The sequence below is a fragment of the Platichthys flesus genome, chromosome 3 (genome assembly GCF_949316205.1).
Source record: "Platichthys flesus chromosome 3, fPlaFle2.1, whole genome shotgun sequence".
NCBI lineage: Eukaryota > Metazoa > Chordata > Actinopteri > Pleuronectiformes > Pleuronectidae > Platichthys > Platichthys flesus.
In genome coordinates, this window is record NC_084947.1 from 5,548,937 (window position 1) to 5,570,787 (window position 21,851).

The following is a 21,851-nucleotide window of genomic DNA, read 5'->3' on the forward strand; positions in this document are numbered from 1 at the left end:
TAATGGATGTCATCCACCATGAACTTACCAAATGGAAGTGAGCTTGAAGAACCAATGATGCCGATACATAGGGAACTTTTTTGCCATTTCATCACCTCGTCACTAGTCGCCTTTCATGACTAGTTCTGATGTGTTGCATTTTGATATAATAACCACACTTAAAGATTAGAATTCCCCATAATCTCCAGTAAGGACTCCTGTCACAGTGTGTTGGCAGAATGTAGTTGAGGTTGGTGTGTTACGTGATGAATAAGTTGCATGAACCCAATAAACAAGTTCCATATTTTGTTTCAGAGTTTCAAACTAAAAGTGTGAGTAAGGTAAAGAGGTAAATAAAGTATAAACACCCACGTTTCTTCTTCCACCTGGAGTTCATCCTTTGTAGAACTACATCAGCAGCCATCGTGGATTAGAGAGAACTGCTTTTAAAGTCATCTCCGGCAAATTGGGAATCGACTTGAAGGCTTTTCTGTGGATCTTTACTTTCTTGCCGTTTCACCAGAAACTTTTAAAACCCCCCAAAAAATGTTGTCTAATCAGCTGCAGAATAAGTTGTAAAAAACTAAGTGGGAAAAAGGTGGGAAGAACATAAAGAATAATGTTAACAAGAGGAGCACATGGACCCTGAAGGCTTAACATCCTCATTTTTTCCATTCTAAACCATTGTTTACCAACTTGAAGCTTGTCGGAGCAACACATCCAAATCACTTTTAAGCCTTGGTAGACACTCTAAGCGCTGTGGGTAGAGTCCCCTGACTTACTGAAGAGATCTGTCAGTTTTTAGCCTTTTAAGCCCCACAGGCTCTAAACACACGCTTTTGAAGGAATACGGGTTTATGCTATGATGAGCGGCTCCCCGGAGTCTATGAATTTACCACACATCAGGCATTCGCAGAGGTTACCTTGGTGTAGACACAAAGACTTTCACAGAATAACGTATTTAATGAGGCCACGATAACCTGAGTAGAGGCCACAGTGGGCACCTATAACGTACTTTTATCATTCACCCCCCCCCTTAAGCGGATTTCCACTCATTCCTTGTCATTGCTTGCTGTAGTCAATTAGCACACAGCAACCAAGTTACTGTATAATTTTCCGACAACGTGAACTGTATTCCTGTTGATAAATCAAGGTCCCAGCTTTGCTCATAGCTCTAAGGTTACATTCAATTTATGTTTTCTTAAAAGATCAGCCTATCCGGAAGACTTTGATATTCACGACAAAGGTCTAACCAGATGTGGGTTTAACAGGTGGACGTTCAACCCTTTAACCTTTCCTTAACCCCCTAATGGTCCATGTAACTTCTTCCTTGTTGGGCATCATGATTAGTTATATGTGCATGTCTCTGCTAAGCCTCTGCAAACCCGATTCAAGTCTACATTCATTTGTTGAAGTGTTTTGCTTTTCATCCCTGAAGGTTTCAAACCGGGCGAGGAAGTGGGAAGATTATTTACAGGACGGTGTTCGGTGCGGAGGGAATTAATTGGACTTAAGTGATTGTTCTTTTTAGAAGAACAATCTGTTTCCTTTCATCCTCTTTACATATTTAATTTCCTGGGTCAGTGGTCCTGGTTGGATAAACTCAGCTATAAATCTTCATGGCTTCATTCACATTCCCCTGTTTCCTTCTCTCAATTCAACTTTCGCTAGAAAACACAACTTAATGCTTTGGTGTTGCTTGTTAGAGGGGAAGTGGAAAACAAGGTTATAATCAACAAAAAGAAAGTTGGAAAGTTGATTATTGATATCTGCTCATGTTTCCTCAAATCTGATCGTAGGAGACCTATTACATCAACTGGCCTTTTTGGCATAATTATCCATTGCTCATACCATAATCTGCAAGCAGCTAAAAAATGGAGCAAAACCGGAATTTTACAAAACATATATCTCTTTGAGGAAAAGGTGAAGAGACTATCTGGGGCTTTTAAACACGAGTCCTAGAAAGAAAACGAGAACTCATCGTGTTGACAGAAACACACGATGCATTTTTTAACGTACAACTGTGATTTAAAAGAGCAAAGGGGAAACTTAATTCACAGTGTAGCTTGTTGGCATAATGCCCAATTACTTTTCCCCCCACACTTACTCCTTATTTTTTTTTTTCTGGCTTTGAAAACTGGTGCTGAGGTGCCTATAAACAAGGCACCGCTCCACGAACAGAGAAAAAGGAAATCGATTGTAATGCTCGGCGAGGTTCACGATGGCCGGCGGGAGCAGACTGTGAACGTGTGTAATGTACGACCGTCACCCCGGGAAAAGGCAAAGGAAAAGGTGCTCAGTTCATATTTTTCTGGTGTAAATAAAAGTTGAAATGTATTGAAACAACACTTTTGTAATCGTTTTGACAGAATCAGCTCAAATGATCGTGTAGATGAAGCAGTTTTTCAGTTTCAGAGGAAAACGAGTGGCACATACACCTGATGTTTCATATTCATTTAGACCCGGTTAAAAGAGCATCTAAGATATAGTATTGATCCTCTCCATATTATCTCTGCTACATCTTATTAGTTTAGAGCGGCCACACACACACACACACACACAAATATGCCCTGTTTCACACTGCGGAAAGAGATCCTGGATCTTCCCCTTTGCTCAGATTGATGGAATGTAATTGGTTCTTTCTCTGTCGTTTCTTCAGGTTTTGTGGAAACCTGTTGTGTAGTTTTTGCGTCAACCTGACAGAAATCTGACAAACAGACACACAACAGGACTTTTTCCCCGCTGCAGGTGATTAGACAGCGAAGGCAGCCATTGATTTCACTAAATACAGTTTAGATGTTGAGAAGTGTCAGACAGGGTGTGTGACAGATCACCGTCCCAGCCGAGCAGTAACAACAAGGGTCGGTAGATACAGAGGGATTTGAAATAAAACAGGGAGAAGTTGTGCTTGTCTTTCTGCATTACCCTTAAAAACCAGACGGACAGACAAAGAGCGACACACAGACACTTGTCAGGCTCTTTTGCTGTGTACAGATCTGACAGAAGCAGCTCAGGGAAGCAGCTTTGTCCATCAACCTGCTTGTTGACAGACACACACACACACACACACATCAAAGTCCTGACAGATGCACCTTGGGACAGTTGTGTTTCTGGGTTGGTGACATACTGACTGTGAGTGTTTTTGTGTCTTCATCCGTCCCAGTCCAGACAGGCAGACTCTACTTGTTCCCACACACATCATGTCTGACTTTAACAGATAAACTGACAGCCCCTCACAAACAGGGGTGGAACCTCCAGCCTCTGGGCCGTCTACACACAAACACACACAGACACACACACACAAATTCTCATGACAGCATTTTGTATGCCTCTGAGTCTGTTATAAAAGAAAACTACATAAATAGGAGATTAACGTGTCCGTCATGGTGGTCCCTTCTGGCTGAACGTCTGTCAGGTCACGATCAGGGTGAAGGAAACACTCACACACCATCTCGTCTACGCTCACAAGCCTCTTGGAGAATGTCAAGAAAAGAAGTGCAGATGTTTAACGTTGAACTTTCACAGAGAAGCGGATAAAAATCCAGACAACACAAGCTTAGTTTGTGGTGTAGTGGGTACCAGGGTATGTTTGCACCCCGGTCTGAACCTGTCTCAAGGAAACTTGCTGGAGAGATGCAGTATGGGTCGATGACGAATCCATTAAATGTTGGTGCTGATTCGCATCAGGGGGCAGATCCAGGAACTGTTTTATCACTAAGACATTAAAATTTTCACTGATTTCCCAGGGAGTAATTCTTGGATCTTGATGAAAAGACTAATTTTGGTGACTGGTATTCATGAGTTTGTGCAATTTGGTGACAGTTTGATTGAATATGAAAGGGACTGTTGGGTCTTAGAGGAAGTTTGTGCTATGCTAAGTTCTAGCTACAGCTGTAAATGCAGCAATGAGTTTTGAGGACAAGCAAACTTGGACACACTTAACGCTCCACGTGGTGTTTGTTACTCCCCATGAGCTACTTTCATCAAACCACGTTCTGATAGAGACAGTGTTATCCACACAAGTTTTCAGAAGGACAGTTTGTGCAGCAGTGACGTTTTGCCGCATGGAGCTGCTGGAACCGGACAAAGCTAAACTGCATCATTTGCAAACACTGTATTATACAAGATTCAAAGCCTATGAGATAAAAACATACAAGACACTTTTCTAAACTCCTTCAGGCAGTCGGTGAGAGGTTTCCAGTCATGAAAAATAAATATAAGGACATATTTGTTGAGTGGTTTGATGTGGAACCAGTGGGTTTGCCTGACAATACAACACAAAATCATTGAGCTGAAAAGCAACGACATGCTCAGAGCAACATAGGACATCCTCCTTCTGCTCTGCTTGTACTTCCTGAGGATTCCCTCGAGCTGCGGAGACAACACTGAGACCTGTTCTTCTCCCAACTCGCTCTCGCAAAGACTGACTGAGCCACACCTGGAACATCATCACTACCATCAGACGCCATGCCAAAGAGAAGCTGTTCACACCGTCACCATTAGAGAAGTCTGTGTGATAAATGTGCTCAGTAATTTAGTATGGCCCCTGAAGGAAGTTATAAAAACTGAAATAGTTCTTGATAGGAGAATGGTTCCCAACCCTATGACTTAAAGCAACATACTGTCTTTTGATAGAAGGCCCCATTATGTTTTGAATTCACGTTTTTTTTTTTTTCCTCCTTTTGACTGAATCAGTGTTACTCTGGAATTTGACTGGAGGGATCTGGACCCTTGGTGTCCTTGACATCTTAGAAGTATACATATACAATATTTGACTTGCCAAAAGTCCTTTATATCAATGACTATATTATCGACAATATGTTGATGCCTGTGCATTAGTGATCCCCAGTGGGCTGAAGCTTGAGAACACAATATCTCAAGAAAGCTTTGAGGGAACTTTTGGTTTCGAATTTGGTAGAAATATGAACTCGGACTTGTTGATCAGATGTCAATGGTCAAGGTCACAAGCCTCTGGAACATGATGTCTCTCGTCTGCCTTCAGGGAAGTGGACTTCGGCTTAAAGATGTATTGATCAGATTGCTTTGGTCAAAAGTCTTGTTGACCTCAAATTGTTTGAGGAAGGAGATGCGAACATTGGACAGTAATTTGAGTTCAGTTCCTCATAAAATATTTTTTTTAATCGTGTGGGTACTTTTAGGCTGAAAAGCTGCCTGGAGCGGCTTGAAATGAGCTTGATGAAACCGGTTAGAGTTAACTTAAACAAGCCAGACAGTAAAACCCAAACAATGATCTGAAAGATGTTTTCTATGCCTGTGATAATCCTCATTGCTTATCACGGTAACCAACCACTTTCATATTAGGCGTAGTTATTTAATGCAACACCTTCCCCCCCACTGCAAATGGTCACTCATCAGGAAAATGTAGCTGATGTGTGTGATGAGTGAATGTGTGTCTGGTGACAGGCCTCGACTTTCTGTAAAAGTGGAATCATATAGTTTTACACCTGTCACATATTTGATCCTTTGGCTGTGCTGTTGGGATGCAGCTCTGGAAAGTGCAGTGTTTGATACCACATTAACAAGAAGGAGGTTTGTGTTCTCACATGCTGAGGTAGTTGTATTGATTCTTTGCTTTTTCCAATATGTGTTATATATGATTTTACTTTGCAACAACCCTGTTATCTAAGAATCTGTGGAATGAGTTTTCTCAGACACACTTTTTCACACTGATCCTCTCAGTCCGCCATCTCCTGTTTTACTGTTTTGTTTTTCTGAACTCATTTCCTTCTGAAGTGTATTATCTTAAAGTCTGGGTTGTTTGTGGATGACTGAACAGGTGAGAGAGAGAGAGAGAGAGAGAGAGAGAGAGAGAGAGAGAGAGAGAGAGAGAGAGAGAGAGAGAGAGAGAGAGAGAGAGAGAGAGAGAGAGAGAGAGATTGGGACATGGTGGAGACAGAGGCTCCGTACACACCTGGTAATAACATTCAGCTTTTCTGATCCGATCACAAGTGGATCCTTTAATCAATCTAATGGAAAGTATTTATCGTTGTGAGGTGATCAGTGCTGATTGTCACAAACACCTGTACTTTTAGCTCAGATCATAAAACCCCCCATGTGAATACCAGGTGTGTACGGGGCCAGAAGGACAGAGGGATGGAGAGAGAGGAGCAGAGGAAGCAGGACAATGATGATTTGATTATAATTGCTCCAGTAGATCGACAGTGGCTACAATGTAATATTAAGGGGCAACTGCAATTGAGCTCAAAATGTTCAACGAAAGTGGGTTATTTTCTCCAGTAACAGGTTCAAATTGTTATTGTTCACACGTCTACCTCGAGGAGAAGTCTCACTTGGGTGTCTGCAGGAAGCAGAGGTGGAAATGAGAGCGAGAGTCCAAGGGGAACGTTTGGATGTCTCATCGAGCATTTCATGAAACGTCATAGTTGCCCCATAAGATTACATAACTTTGACTTGGCTGCAATCTACTGGAATGATTTTATAAGTACCCGTCATTGATGCACCCACTTCTACAAAACATCAAGTCGAGGTTTGGAATAATCTTACCGATAAAAACTGTCCATCTTTGTTTTCATCCAATGCTTAATTATTTTTGCGTAATCCTACTGACAAACAAACAAACAAACAACAAACATGTGAAAAAGTAACCTCTTTAGTTTGGGGGTAACCATATGTAAACTCAAACTTTCATAGTCAAACAATAATAAAAAAAAGTGGGTTTTCACTCAAGGGTAGTTTCCCTCTGCCAAACACCAGGAAGCCTCTTAATTAGAATACACAGGTGAACACACTAACGTCAGGGGACAGATATGACACATTTGTTGGCAGTTTTGGCAAAACATGAAAGAAACATGAGAAAGTAATAATGAGAGGGAAGACAAAGAGGATGAGCATCCATGAATTTTTCACCTTCTCTTTAGAGGAAATGTTGGAGAATATGTTTGTGTTGTTATGTGTTGTTTGCCAGAGATTGTTGTCTGTGCGCTGGAGAGAAAAGCAGTAAACAAGCCAGTGTGCATGCATGCCTGCAAAGTGTGTTAATAAACTGAGGTAGGGTCTCGACTCGGTGATAAATAGAACAAAACACACGGGGATGGATTAGCGTGAGGGGGGGAGGGGGGGCAAATAAAGAGATTAACTGTAGGTTGTCTTGAGATTGAAGGATGGAGGAGGGACAGAGGAAGGTGAATGAAGGGAGGGTCACTGAGGGATGGATAAAAGGCAGGGACAGGGTTTAGAAAGGAGGTGAGGAAGAGGGGGATGAGAGATGAAAGAGGAGACGATGAGTAGAAACAAGGAGGGGAAAGACTTAAGCAAATATGGAAGTCAGGAGTGTTGAAGCCGAGAGAGATGGGGGAGAAAATGAAGAGAAGGATGAATAAGAGAGGGGGGAACCAAGAAAGACAATACTGAAAGAGAGAGTGATAAAGTGGGAATAAAGAAGTTGGATGGAGCGGAAAACTAGCAGATATCCATTATGTATATGTGTTATAATATACATTTGTGCAAAGTAGTGATGAGATGGTGACAATAAATATTTGACGAGAAAAAGGGCTGAACAAGGTGCAGATGAAACAACAAAAAAACTGAACGATTTAAAATCCTACAATTTGTTGAACTGAAATTGTTCAACTCATTTTGGACTAGTTCTCCTATATTATATCTCACTTTTTGTGTATTTCAAATAATCTATCACGTAACTTTCATAAGAGCTTCTACCGTACCGTGGGAGGTGGCCCCATGCTGCATGAATCGATTTTAAAACGACATTTTAGACGAAGACACAATGGCGCATATCAAGGATTAAAGAAAATTTCAAGCAAAGAAAATTCAATTCTAACTCCCCTCTAACTGTCACTCTTTCCCCTTTTGTCTGTGATGTGATGTTTGTTTTTTTCCTGCTTAACCTGACACTTCTCTCACATCTTCCCTCATCCCTCTCTCTGCAGGGTGTGGTTCCAGTCAGGCATCAACTTCCTGGCTGTGAAACCCAGCAACCTTGTCGCGTGGGAGATCAAACAGGAAATGGCGCCGGGAAGCAGTTCGTTGGCGGTGATGTGTCAGAGGAAGGCCTCCTCCACAGCAGAGAGGTAGGACTGAAACTCACATGTCTCCTTTCTACCTTCTTTTTTTTAATTCTGCGCTCCTTCATCTTTCATACAGCAGCTAGTTATCCTGTTTCCTGTTGTACTGAGTATTTGTGGGCGCAGCATAAATGTCTGAAAAGGTCTTTGAATATTCGACTTCAAGAGCATAAAACTGCTAAAGCCCCCCCGCGCTCGGTAATAAGAGATCCTGGCCTTTTCGTTGAAAAATGGCTAATTATGCGATGAGATAACTAAAGCGTGACAGAATATATCATATTTATAATCTGATTATCACCCATAGTGGATTTGTAAAGATTCCTATGAATCATTGGTCATCCAGGTTCAGAAACTATTGAACACTACGGAGAGATTGGAACTGACAGTGGGATGAAGAAAAGCTGGTTGTCTGGTGATTAGCTGTGGGCCTAACCTTTGAACTCAAACCTTCATCGAAGACCCTAGAGGTGTGTGTGTGTGTGTGTGCGTGTGTGTGTGCGTGTGTGTGTGTGAGTGTGGATGCAGATTGATAGACTCAGAATGACATTGAGTTACGAGTGGTTCTTTAATCCTCTGTACACACATGTATGTCGTACACAAACGCTGCTCTGTCAGCTCAGGGGGAGAGAAAAGTCACAGGGTGGGGGTGTGTGTGTGTGTGTGTGTGTGGGGGGGTGAAAACTGTTAACCTGCAGTAATGGTCTTTTTGTCAAGCTCAGAATTGAAAGGCTCATTCCAACAATCAATAGAACCTACTGTGCATTTGATTTAACCAGGGACGTGTCACTGAGTGCTGCTCTTTTTCCCTGACGCCGGCTTCACACTCGTGCATTCACACCTGGAAGATGTTCAGTACAACCAGTCTGATCTGAATACACACATCCAAAGACAGTGCTGGGTGGGACATAACAGGATTCAAGATTGAGCATGTCGAACGCGATGTAGCCAAATATAGAATTCTGTATATACTGCATGTGTTTGTGTGAGTGATTTGTTTCGAGGATGTATGTTGTCTCCTTCTCTTTCTTCTGCTCTTTCCCTCTCCATTCTTTCCACTTGTCTTCACTTTCAGTCTCTCCTCTCATTCTCTTCTCCTTCTCCTCTTCTCTCCCTTTCTCCTCTCCCCTGTTTCCTGTCTTTCTCCACCGTCCTGATGAATGACCTCCCATCGCACGATACTATTATTGCTGGGCCCCAATTAGCACCACTTAGCTCGCCGTTAGCCACGTCCAGCCTTGACTGATGGACAGCAGCGGCGCCATTGAACAATCTGAATGTGCCATGGGAGGAAATAAAAGTGATGACACAACAGCTTTGAACTTTCAAATTAGGAGCACTGGACGATTGAAAGTTTTCATGAGTTGCTTTTAAAACTTTGAACCCAGGTGTGTTGTGTAGAAAATCAAGTTTACGCTGACTACTGATGTGCTGTCTGACCATTGAAAGTAGCATTTAATCACTAGTTACAAAACACTTTATCAATTTTCTGAGCTTGTGTTTTTTGGTTATGAAAAAGCTCAAAACTCCTTAAATATCAATGGTGGCTCTTACTTCAGCCCCAAACATGCTGCTGTGGCCTGTATAGGTGGATACCTGACGGGGCTGCTGACCCGACTTATGAAGTTATGAATGAACGGCTGTTTGTGGGAAATGTGTCCAGATTGTAGTGAAGGGGATTCCACAGACTGTGTGTCCACTTCCTCTCCACTTTCCAGAAATAAAGCCACAATATTCTGGGTACAAATACTGCCATCTTCATTCCTGATCCTTAGATGGAGCTGCGGTACATGGAGGAGGAAGGATGTACTTTCTATATTTATGTATGAGCTGTTTTGGCATCACTCTTTGGCAGCTTTCATGTTGTTCATCTTTATATACAGTCCATGGTGATAATAGTGTTGATGCTATGCTAAGAGGCTAGCATGTTTGGAGTCCCTCTTGAATGAAGTACTCCGGGAGTCGTACTCAATTCTTGATTCTAAACAGCTGCTTCTTCTTTCTTTTCTCAAAAGAATTGGCATGTTACCATGTGTGGTAGAGTTTTATTTCTCTCTCTCTCTCTCTCTGTCTCTCTCTGTCTCTCTCTCTCTCTCTCCCTCTCTGTCTCTCCCTCTCTCTCTCTCTCTCGTTCTTTTCCTGCCCTGAAGGAAGAACTCATCAAAGTGGCATCAGTGTCAACACAGAAAGTGACGCTTCAGAAACCAGATTATGATTTTGCTCACACACACACGCAGACACGCACAGGGAACCACAGATTCCAGCACAAACACACACACTTATTCACATCCACTTACGCACATCACTCTCTTGCCATCTTCAAAGTGATACTGTAAACAAAGAGGTGCCTCTGAGCTCAGATTATGACGTGGCAAGCATTAATATGTGATGCGCACACGTGCAGAAAGGCACATGCCTGGTCCAGCATGGACACAACACACACACACACACACACACACGCCGGATGTGGGGCCTTTTCATGCAGTAGTGCTGTTACTTCCTTAAAGGGATAGTTCAGTGAAAAATGAAAATTCACTCATTATCTCCTAACCACGGTGCCGATGGAGGTGGTTGGTGAAGGTGTTCAAGTCCACAAACCACTTTTGGAGTAATTTACACCATAGACATGCCTCCAGTGAAGGATAACAGAGGACATTAACAGACACCACAGGAGCAGCATGGTGGAATTGTATGTTTGAAGAAGTGGTCACCAGTTACATGGATTCTATTGGATTTTGCTGCATCACTGTCTCCCCCTGAAACTCCAAAAGTGTTTTGTGGACTCAAACACTTCCACCTCCATCGGCACAGTGGTGAGCAGATAATGAGTGAATCTTTCCCTTTAGTAATGCCAAGCTGATATGTTCTACTACGAGGAAGACACTAACACTCAGTTTGAACAGCGCACAACGAGTGGCATAGCAGGCTTTCATCAGCGGGTTGTGTGGGCGGAGTGGCTAATTAAAAGAGCTGATCTGCATTAATCTCTAATGAGATATTAATGGTGGAGACATGACACAGTGAGCGTGCTCGCCTTTTTCATGAATGAGAGGGCGGGAATGATTACTACGTCTGACTATTAATCCTACAAACTGATTCCCGTTACCTATTGTGATTCTACAACATGATATGATCCGACATGGTTTCGGTGTATAAGAGGGAACGCACTGTGACTGGCTGCGGTAATTAGAACCGGAGCGTGGGCTTTATAGGTGCTTTTAGAAGTGTGGCTGCTTGTGTACTATATGCTTGTGTGTGCCTGTTAGGGAGGTGTATTCGTGCTGTTTTACATATACAGGGCTTTTTCTGTGCACATGCATGTAGGTTGGCAGAAATTCAAGACCAAAAAAAGAAATCAATAGTTGATCATGAGGACTGTAATTACTGCTCCACCATCACATGTCCCAGGAGAGCTCTCCATCTAAGCAGCGCTGGCTTCACACAGGGGTTTGGATCAAAGCTCTCATTCAGCTCTCGTATGTGTCTTTATTGATTTTGATTATACGCCAATTATTTATACGTGTGTATTTGATATTGTTTAGCTGTAATTACTGAGCTCTGTCATCTGGTTTTATTGACACTCTACTTAGCTCTGCTTCCGGGCCCTTCAGTGCTTTTTAGCATAAAAATAGAAATGGTTGAGTTAGAAAAAAATGAAATAAACCAAGGCACTCTTCTTATGGATTGGATTTTGAAAGCCTTCATTAGTGTGACTAATGCATGGCAGAGATAAACAAGAGCACTGACGTACATCGGGAGCGATCAACCAGCAGTGAAGAATAGACCAGACAAATTGGCCTGGGAATGATATGTCACTGCGGCTCATTATCATTGAGCCGGTGACTCAAATGAGTGGAAAATACCCACAATTAACACAATGAAAGATCCAGCTAAAATGTGCCTGTACATGTCTGGGCATCCTCTCCTTTTGGAAAATACAGAAAATGGCAGTGACACTCCCGCCTGCAAGATGTATTTCAGTTTAGTTTTCATTTCTTAAGGATATTATTAATAATCACCTTCTTGGTATTATCCTGCTTTGTCTGTTTTATTTTAGAAAGTTTCCTGGATTCATTCTGTCATTTCCACTAATGTTACTTATATATATAAATATACACATTGACCTTGGTGAGTTTCCAGTGTTCTTACAGATATTGTTCGTCATTCCCGGGAGTGTCGTCTCACTTGTAAAAAATACTTTCTCTGTCCTCAATCTCTGTTCATGCTGCATTTTATTACTTTGCATGTTCATTAAATTAAAACCTCACAAGAAATGGAACAGGCTCAAAATGACCCCTCTTCTGTCTGGTGGGTTATCTGAGGAAAATGTGCCGTGGTTTATGAGTGTGGCTGATGCAGCTCGAATGGGAGCAGTGCTCTATTTCATGATCGTGATTAGATCTATAGATTAACACTGCTAATGGGCCCCGTTCAATCCCAGAACTGGGGTAATGCACTATCTACACTGCATACAGTGACATGCTATTCATCTGCTTGTGTGCATGTGTGTGTGTCTGTGCGTGTGCGTGTGCTCTATAGTGCTCTAAATATGTTCCCTATAATGATTTTTCAGTATTTTCTGCAGCAGCCAAGAAATCCCTGTGTGTATGTTATTATATTGCATGTACCGTAACATTTTATCAGTTTGTTCACTTCAGCAATAATGAATTATGTGGCAGATATTAGTTGTTATTATGTCCCATGCAGTTGGTTTATGAGGTCATTATGGACAGCTAGGAAAAAAGTGTGTTTTCACACTCACTAGGGAGTCAACAAATTCGTCCTTAAAATAGTTTGAACTCAACTTATTTTTTAAATATCTAAATGTTTAAATATCAAGTGACAGTTGTTTAACACTATAAGGTATTTAAGTCTGGTTTGTTCTGGAGTGAACATGAGAGTTAAACTTTCACCTCCAGATTCATTATTCTATAATTTGGTGGAAATATGGCTGATGGTTCAGGTTAGAACTCCTTTATTCTTCGAAGGGATCCAGGATTTCTTCATAACTTTCAATAACATTGCAAGATTTTCCTTTTTATCTCAGAGAATAATTCATGAATCTTGATTTTCTTTTTTTTTATCTTCCAATATTAGGGGACTGATAATTATGATCGTGTACAACTTGGTGCAGGTCCAAATAAATGTCCAGACCTCGTGAATGTAAATGTGATTCCATGAGCAGACTGCTGAGTGACGCTGTGCACTTCACTGAGCGCCACTCACATGCAAAATATAAAGTAACCATGTATGCAAACTCCCAGATTGTCCAAGCCAGTGCTTGTTTATGATAAATATTGTTGACACCTTTGACAGGGATGTAGTAGAGTGTGAAATCCCCAACAAGCTCTGATCATACACACACACACACACACATATACATGCACACAAGCACACTTGCACAATATTTACATACATACAGGCTATATACACTTATGTGAAAACATACTTACATACATACATACAACACAGAGAGCAAATAGACATTAGCATATGCATACCAGCATACCGACACACATGTTGCTGCATACATCGTTGCATGTCTGAACACATAAGCTAATGCACAACATGAGTTATTCACCAGCCTTGGTCATACGTCTCATAAAAGTTATATAAACTTGTCCTAAGTTATTCACACATAAGCAGTGGGGTGTGTGTGTGTTTGTGTGTGTGTGGGGGGGGGGTGTTGATTTTGATTCACATTAACAAATACAGACATGAATGTTCACGCAATCAAATGTTGAATGGTTTTTATTTTCACAAATGTAACTGTCATAAAACGCTTGGAGCCTGTGCTCTTCTGAAGGATGCTTTTACTTCTGACACTCGATTCCACACACACACACACGCACACACACACACACACACACACACCCACACACACACACACTTCACTTTTAAGGTTTGAACTGTTTTGAATCCACATTAGAAGACGGGACGATGCAGGGGTCACAGGGTTAAGTGTTGTATGGTTTTAGTCGTTTGTAAAGACATACTAACTTAACAGAGAGCTTTTGTCTGAGTGCTGGCAGTCTCCCTGGGATACACACACAGACACACACACACTCACACATTCCCATAGAGAGCATAGACCTGAGGCCAAGATGTCTGCAGTCTCTGTTGGCACACATGGGGATTAAAAACACAGCAAGAGGGAGGAAGGATGGGAAGAGAGGGGGGAACTCTGCCAGTGAGCGAGAGAGGGCAGAAAGGGAGCGAGAGGGAGAGAAGGAGAGAGAGGAAGAAAGGGGGAGTGACTATGGGAGAGTTAAAGCAGTTGAGAGTGAACCGGAGAAATAAAACAGGAAAAAATGAGAAATGAAATGGCCCTGAAAGCGTGACACTGCTGCTGTTAGGGTTTGTCCCTGGGGAGAGGAAAATGGAGAATTCCCTTCAGACATTTGATTCATTGCAGTGTGTGTGTGTGTGTGTGTCTGTGTGTGTCTGTGTGTGACAAAGAGAGAGAGAAAGATCTTTATACATTGCATTTATGCACGTAGAATCAATTGGTGTGTGTGTGTGTGTGTGTCTTTGTGTGTATTCTTGTATTCAACACTCGTCTGTGCCCAATCAGTGTAACCGGGGCCAAGAACTTTATCCTACAGGAACACCCCCACTGGTACTGCATAAGTAAAACACACACACACATACACTCACTGAATACGTCTCCTCATTAATGCCTTTTACTGACTACATTATCTCCTCATCTGCTCCGGACCTGTATTAAACTCTCTCACTGGCATCAACAACGTGTGGAGTTTTTCTTATTTAATTCATTCAGGTTCTGAGGCGACTCCCCCTGTGCTCTTCCCGTTATTCGAATCGGGCAAAATCGATTTTTATTTACTAGCACGTGTGAAGCAAATGCATCTATGAACTCCAAACACATAAATTCCAGGTGTCATCGAAACAGCTCAGAACTGGATCACACCACCAACAACTTTTAAACAACCTATGGACGTTTTTTGGTGCAAGTTAAAACTGCTGAAATAGAAGTAAGTGGTGTTGTTGAGCTCTTTGTTCCTCTACAGCTGCTCTAACCACAAGTACATAAGACTAAAGCTTCGTCCAGCTGTACCTAACCGGAGGTGAATGAGAGAGCTCAATGTGGTGTGCTGACCTTTGACGTATTTCGTAAATGTAAAACAATTTCACAAACCCAAAAAAGGCTGTGAAGTCGAGCGGCTGTCTACAACCCTAGACACACACGATTAATTTTATCAACAGCCTTGTACATTTTCACTGTGACATTCCCTCAGCTTGTTTTGTGCTTCAACTTCCTGTATGGGTTTTAGGGACTCTATTTCCACACCTCAACTTCTGAATATAGATTACTCACACAGGGATGTAATGCCAAAAGCGCACACAAACACACACACACACACACACACACACACATACGCGCACACATGAACGCGTACACAAAGAGTGTGAGTGCGTCCTTTAACAAAGACGTAATGACATGACCGCCCTGGTGGTAATAGTCTTTCCTGCCTTCCCTCCTCTTCTTCCCTTTTCACTTGAATGCACAGCACAAAATTGTGTTGCAAAGCATCGCTAGAGGTACATACACATACACTCAAACAATATGTGATTTCTGTTCCTATTTTCCTCACCTCCCATTATCCGTTGGTCCCCATCTCCTCTGAGATTGCTTACAGATCAACTCTTCTGTTTTCTATCGCCACCTTTTTCTATTTCAATTCCACTCAAAGATGTTTGGTTTGCAGAAGGTCAACAATGGAGTACCTTTTTTCGAACCTAAAAAACTGTTGATCCCAAACCACCATTTTGTTTTCTCCTAGTAAGCGTTTTGTCTCCCTTGTAGCCGGAGCTGAGTCGGTGGGTGAGAGCTGTGCAGATCTGCTGGTTTTAAAGCCGATAAGCACTAACAGGGCTTTGACAAGAAAGGTGAAGGAAGGAGGAACTCTGGCAGGATCGAGTGGGGGAGCGTGGAATGAGAGAAGACAGAGAAGGACGAGGAGGGAGGAGAAAGTATGGCAGGAGGAGGAGGAGATTAGGGAATGATGATAGAAAAGCATAGATAGACTTATAAGTTTGAGGTGGATGTCGCGAAGGGCTGGAAGAAGTTGGAAGGGCTAATCAGAAAACAAGGTTTAGTTGAGTATTTGGAAGTTGATTACACGTCAACACATGCAAGTTTTCTTTGGTTCAAACCACTGTGGGAGAAAACGCAGCCTTCTGGAGCCATCGTTCACAACAACACTGCCGCTGAACCATCTACCTCGAGTGAAGAGAGCTCAAAATAAACATCCAGCAAGGGAAGACTTTGGGGAGCAGGGGGGGTCATCGCTATGAATTTTATTTAAGTCCTTGTATCTTAAGCTTGGATCCATCAGCTTGTCTCCAAGCTCCGCCGTAATGTACCTTCTCTCGAGTTCCCGCCATCGTCCAATTAAGTATGTTGACCCATGTGACAGTCAGCCTGAAACAGCATTATCGGAGTTTCGGTCTAGAAAGTGCATCGTTAAACCGACACCTCTACAAAAGGATCCTGTGATATTCCACTTCACGACACATTCTACGTGTGAGGAGGAACGTATCAGCTGTCAATTACAGGGAGGGGGCCACAAAGACAGTCGGGACGAGGTGGGATGAGGAGAGAGAAAGGCAGCGATGTTGTTCATTACGTGTGATGGCGAGCGCTCCTGTGCTCCACCACTCTGTCATCTCCTTGAGCTAATTAGGCCTCGCAAATATGGATGGGGTCTGTGTGTACGGCCTGGGCTAGCATCATTCTGTCACTCACCTGAGCATACTCAATCACCGACTCATAGGTATACATGTATGCAAGAGTGGATGCACACAGACACAAAACATGCAAACACAAAAGCAAACACACATGCTTACTTCATTGAATAAGCTGTGCGGGCTCACAGGGTTCATCCTGACTGTAAAGTAAATACATGTGCACGCTGCAGGTCCCATTTCATGCATCCACTCGTACCTGAACACATGAACACTGTACAAATACACACACTGTACTCCTCTGAATGTCTTTGTAGGCCACGCTTAAAATAACCTTCCAATCCCATTGGCTTATTCCCCTTACTCTAATACCCTTTCTTCTCCGCTCCCGCTCCCGTTCCTCGCCCTCCCTTCCTCCTCCCCTGTCCTTGGTCTCCACACTCTCCATCCCCCTGTTAAACCCCCTAGGGGCCCTGCATAGCAGGATGTGTGGCTAATTAAGGCGACCTACGTAGACCCCGTGGGTTCGAATCCCTCTCCTTGGAGATGTACAGTGTCACAGAGCGAGCGGCGGTGCCGCTGCTAACACTAACTCACCCTCCCTGGTGTGGTTGAGTGTGTGTACGTGTTTATGTGTATTGGCGATGAGGTGTCAAACGTTGGAGATATCCAAGTCCCTTCTCGCTTTTCTTTTCTTCTTCTCTCTCTGTTCGCTCCCTTATTCCCATTCCCTCCCTCCCAGTGTCCTGCATGTCCGCCCTCCCTCTTTCAAGCCATACAACTTGTTCTCCTTTCCTGTTTGTTCTCACCAAGCCCTCCTCTTTTTCCTCTTGTCCTTCCTGTCCCTCCGTTTTCCAGTCAGCACCATTCTTTCATTCTGCCCTCCTGCTTTCACCTCCCTCCCCTCCCTCGATGGCGAGCACCCCAGGGTCCCGTTGCTACTTTTTAATTAATTCTTTTGATCGTGTAAATCAAAAACCAAGCTTGTGTCCTTGACTTGAGCGCTCTAAAGCACACTCGAGCAAACGGACGACACAAACAAACTGAGGGGACTGGGCTCCCCTGTCTCCCAGGAGGAGACTCAAAGAATCTGCTGAAAGACACAAATGAAAGGAGAAAACTTGAAGAAAACTACTTTGTTAGAATATGGGACAGAGGATTGTCTTTTAACGAGCAGGGAGAGGTTAGTGGAGGTTGGAAAGGATGTTTGGCGAGCTGGTGAATCCTGGTGTTCTGAGAAAGAGGAGAAAGGGACTAAAGGCACTGACAGAGAAGAAATCAATATCAGTTGTCTCAGCAAATTCTTAAAAACAGTTTACAGGAAAGTGGCCAAAATTGTAGTGGCCATAGAATTGTAGTAAATTGTCTGTGACCAGCGAAGGAGTAAATATAATGACATTGTTCCAGAGCTTCAAAGAGGATTGGAACAGTGGGATCGAGGTCACCACAAGAGGAAATGGAAGTCGCTGATTGTTCCCTGACAGAACTCAATGGTTCCTTTTAAACATGATCACAATCAATTTTGTAACTTTAGCCACTAGACCTTTATCAAACTACGACTGTGTCAGATCACAACAACTTCAGGGAATTTGGCAAACTCGCTGCTTTTAAGTCCTCCATTGAGTCCAAAGAAGGAACTTATCAAATCTTTCAGTAGATCTGGACAATCAGGGGGATTCAGGACATTTTTAAACATTCTTTAACATGGTGGGATTTGGACTCTGTGAGTCCTCTAGTTACATCGAAAGAGAAATAAAACTGGAGATGAAACTCTCAGTGCTGGACCATTCGCTATCGCAATTACACAATATTGAAAATCCCTTTAAACTGAGGATATAGAGACGGCTTAAGGGAGGCAGAGAAAACGATCTTTAAAGAAGGAAGGGGGAGGTTGAAAACCGAGATGTGTGCAGACAGAGCAAGGAGGGGAGGATCGGCATCTTTACTTTAACAGCCGGCTTATATAGCAGAGGAGAGGAGTGGGGAGGAGAGGGAGGGAGAGACCGAATGTGAAGACAGCAATTTTAACATCCTTTTTCTTCATGGGTCTGGTGAATGCTCGTATTTTTAGCCATTGGGAAGGAGGAGGGGCGACAGTGGGAGTGAAGCTGAATCCTTTGCCTGGTCATCTTTCTTCAGTGCCTAGACACCGAGGTAGGAGAAGGATGGTGGAGGACGGGACAGTGCTTTTCACTCTGAGGCTCCTGTTAACACATGTCCCTTTAACATCCAGCCAACAGTGGTGGAAGGACACAAAGAGAAAAGTTGACAGGACGGAGGGAATGACAAAGGTTCGGAGTCAATGTATTGTGGGTTGCTCTAAGGTTTGTAGATTCCTAAAGGGACTGGGAAGGGAGAGGGACTGAGATAGGATCAGCTTCAAGGTTGTATCTTAAAATCCATTTATTTAATGCTTCCAGGGGAAGGCTTGCCAATCAAATGTCCTCACGGCATCATGTCTCCTGGGCTTTGTGTTGATAAGATTACACGATTCTCGTTTTTCATCCAAAGAGATACTGACCCACTCTTTCTTTTTATTTATTCCAAACACTTTTCTTGCTACGGCCCCAAAAAACACATCTCTTACTGTATTTTCTCTGTTGTTTTGTTTTTTTTTGGCAAAAAAAGTTTGCAAGAAACAATTAAGACCTTGGTTTGTGGTTTAATGCAAATTTACACCCAGTGCACCAGCTTAAAAAACTGAGTCCAGTCTCAGCCTTGCCCACTGTAATAAAATTTCAATTTGAGCAAGTAGGGGTCTCATAGTCTGGATGAATTCCATTAATATAAAAAAAAGTGTGAACTCATTCCACCAAGCATTCACTGAAACGATCGTGTGACATTCATTACAACCTCAACCGACCTTTGTGGAGTTTGCTGTTTTTTCCTGTGCAGCTTCCAGTCAAAGTCAAAATGCATGCAGGTAAGGTTCAACTAAATTTGTTTTAGGCGTGGATGATTCCTTTTTTTCTCAACCTTATCAGCTCTGAGGTTGGTCGAAGGTCACGGCCTCTAACTGAATGTCAACTGATTGGCTCCAGCCCCCCCCCACCACCTTCAGGGGATAAGCAGAGTAGCTGATGGAGGAAATTGAACATGTTTGGAGTTTAGAGGGAATAATCAATGTTTTCTTTTTAATTCTACAATAATAAGAAGATAAATGAGTAAATTGTAAACAATAACAATGAAATAAAAAAAAAAATTGATAAATACAATAAAAAAAAAAAAAATCAAGGTAAGGCAACAAAAAGCTCAAACGGTATGTTCTGAAACTCCCTCAGCTCCTGGAGCTGTTTCCTGAGGACAGGAGCACAGACATGAAAGGCTTCCCTGTAATTCATTGTCTTCACCCTGGGAACAGGAGCAGGCCGGTGTCAGAGCCCCTGAGTGATCTAGAGAGGGAACACCTTAAGAGCCTTTCTGATAAGTATGCAGCTGCTAGTCCACTGTGTGATTTGAACACCAATACAAGGATCAATTCTAAAAGTGACAGGCAACCAATGAAGGGACTTTAGGACAAGAGAGATGTGCGCTCTCCTCCGGGTGCTGGCTGGTGCACAAGCTGCTGCATTCTGAGTGATCCTGGGCTTATTTATAGCTTTCTTAGGTAGAACTGAGGAGACAACTCGTTTGTAAAAGCAGAGAAATAGTTTGGTAAAACCCTAGATGAACATTACACAGCTTTATTAGTACTTGAGTTAATCTACTTAGTTACTTGTCCAACCTTTCCTTCATCTAGAAATATTACTTTCTACCCAGCACTCCCCCTTGAAAAGTAGTTAAACATTGTTTTGTATATATATTTTTCCAAGATTATGTTTTTATCTCATCATGTTGAAAGGGATCAGAAAGCTTTCTTTGATTAGTAAACGGTCTTAACCCATAATTTACTAATTGAATAGTCTACACAGTCCAGGTTGCTCCATTGACTCTCCTTTGTTTCCTCAGTCGATCAGAAACGGTACCAAACATCTCAAGTCATAGTCAACTTCATTGTCAGTGAATACATTTGTACAGAATGGGATCAAGATGCAGTTTCTCTCTAATCCCCGGTGTAAACATTTAAGTACATACAGTACATGGCCAAAAGGCGCAGGGTAGATGTGAGAAGGGCAAAATACTTCATGGAAAATAATGTATATTTACAGCACGAGTAAAACAGCAGTTCTACCCTGAGGGTAAGTTATACTTACTATATTCTAAACTTGTCTTCATCAAATAGTTTGTCTTTAACACTTTTCCATTATTATATGTCACTTCACTGTGTTAACCACATGGTTTTTGAACATAAAGTTTTGGGCAAACTTCCTGCCATGTCTTCTTTTTATATCCTCCATCCACCCTGGCAGGTAATCAAGGACGACTTGGTGTATTGTTGGTAAAACTGAGATAAAACCTATTTCTCCCTAAAGAAATCCATTGTTGGGATTGAGCCCCGTGCTCTCTGGGGCCTCCGCTCTCACTCACACGAGTTGGCTCCCCGTCACATCCTCAGACGGGAATATCAGGTGTTTGAAAAAAAAAAAAAAAACAGTGTTTTTACCATATGTTTGTTTGTGCTTCCTGGTGTGACAGTGGAAAACTTCCCTCCCTTCAAGCTGCTGTCAGTAATTGGTTCCTCCTGCTAATAAAAAGGTTTACATGTTTTTTCAAAGCACATGACAACAGCACCTGTTCTCACATCTGATGTCCCCCCCCCCCCCATCCTTCCCTCATTCTCAAGCTTTCTCTTTTGAAACCTTGGTGCCAATTGTTTTCGCCCATTATTTCTCTCGGTTTATTTGTGGCTCTTTCTACTTGTCCTGTCTCCACCTCCATTCCAGTTTCTTCACGAGCAGCTTCCTGTCTGCCACAGCTGTTGATTACCTTATTACCTTGCCTCACACACACACATGCACACGCACACATACACGCAGGTGCACATGCCCACACACACAAGCATAGAGATGAATACACAAACAGAGGCTAAATCTTTTGTTTGCAATCAATCATAAAGGCTTTTAACTGTGTGTGTATTTTAAAACGGGATCGTGAAAGGCAGGATAAATGTGTACAGGGTAAAAGTATATACTGTAAAATATATATATACTTTTGTCAGTAATA

The 21,851-nt window shown here is 42.5% G+C and overlaps 1 protein-coding gene across 1 annotated transcript in view; it reads left to right on the forward strand.

Annotated features, from left to right (window-relative positions):
- Positions 1–21,851, forward strand: part of si:dkey-215k6.1 (transmembrane protein 132C) — a 212,945-nt gene that overhangs the window by 99,097 nt on the left and 91,997 nt on the right. The window contains exon 4 of the mRNA XM_062380696.1: positions 7,908–8,048. Coding sequence (XP_062236680.1) covers positions 7,908–8,048 — 141 coding nt within the window. The remainder of the gene's footprint in view (positions 1–7,907; positions 8,049–21,851) is intronic.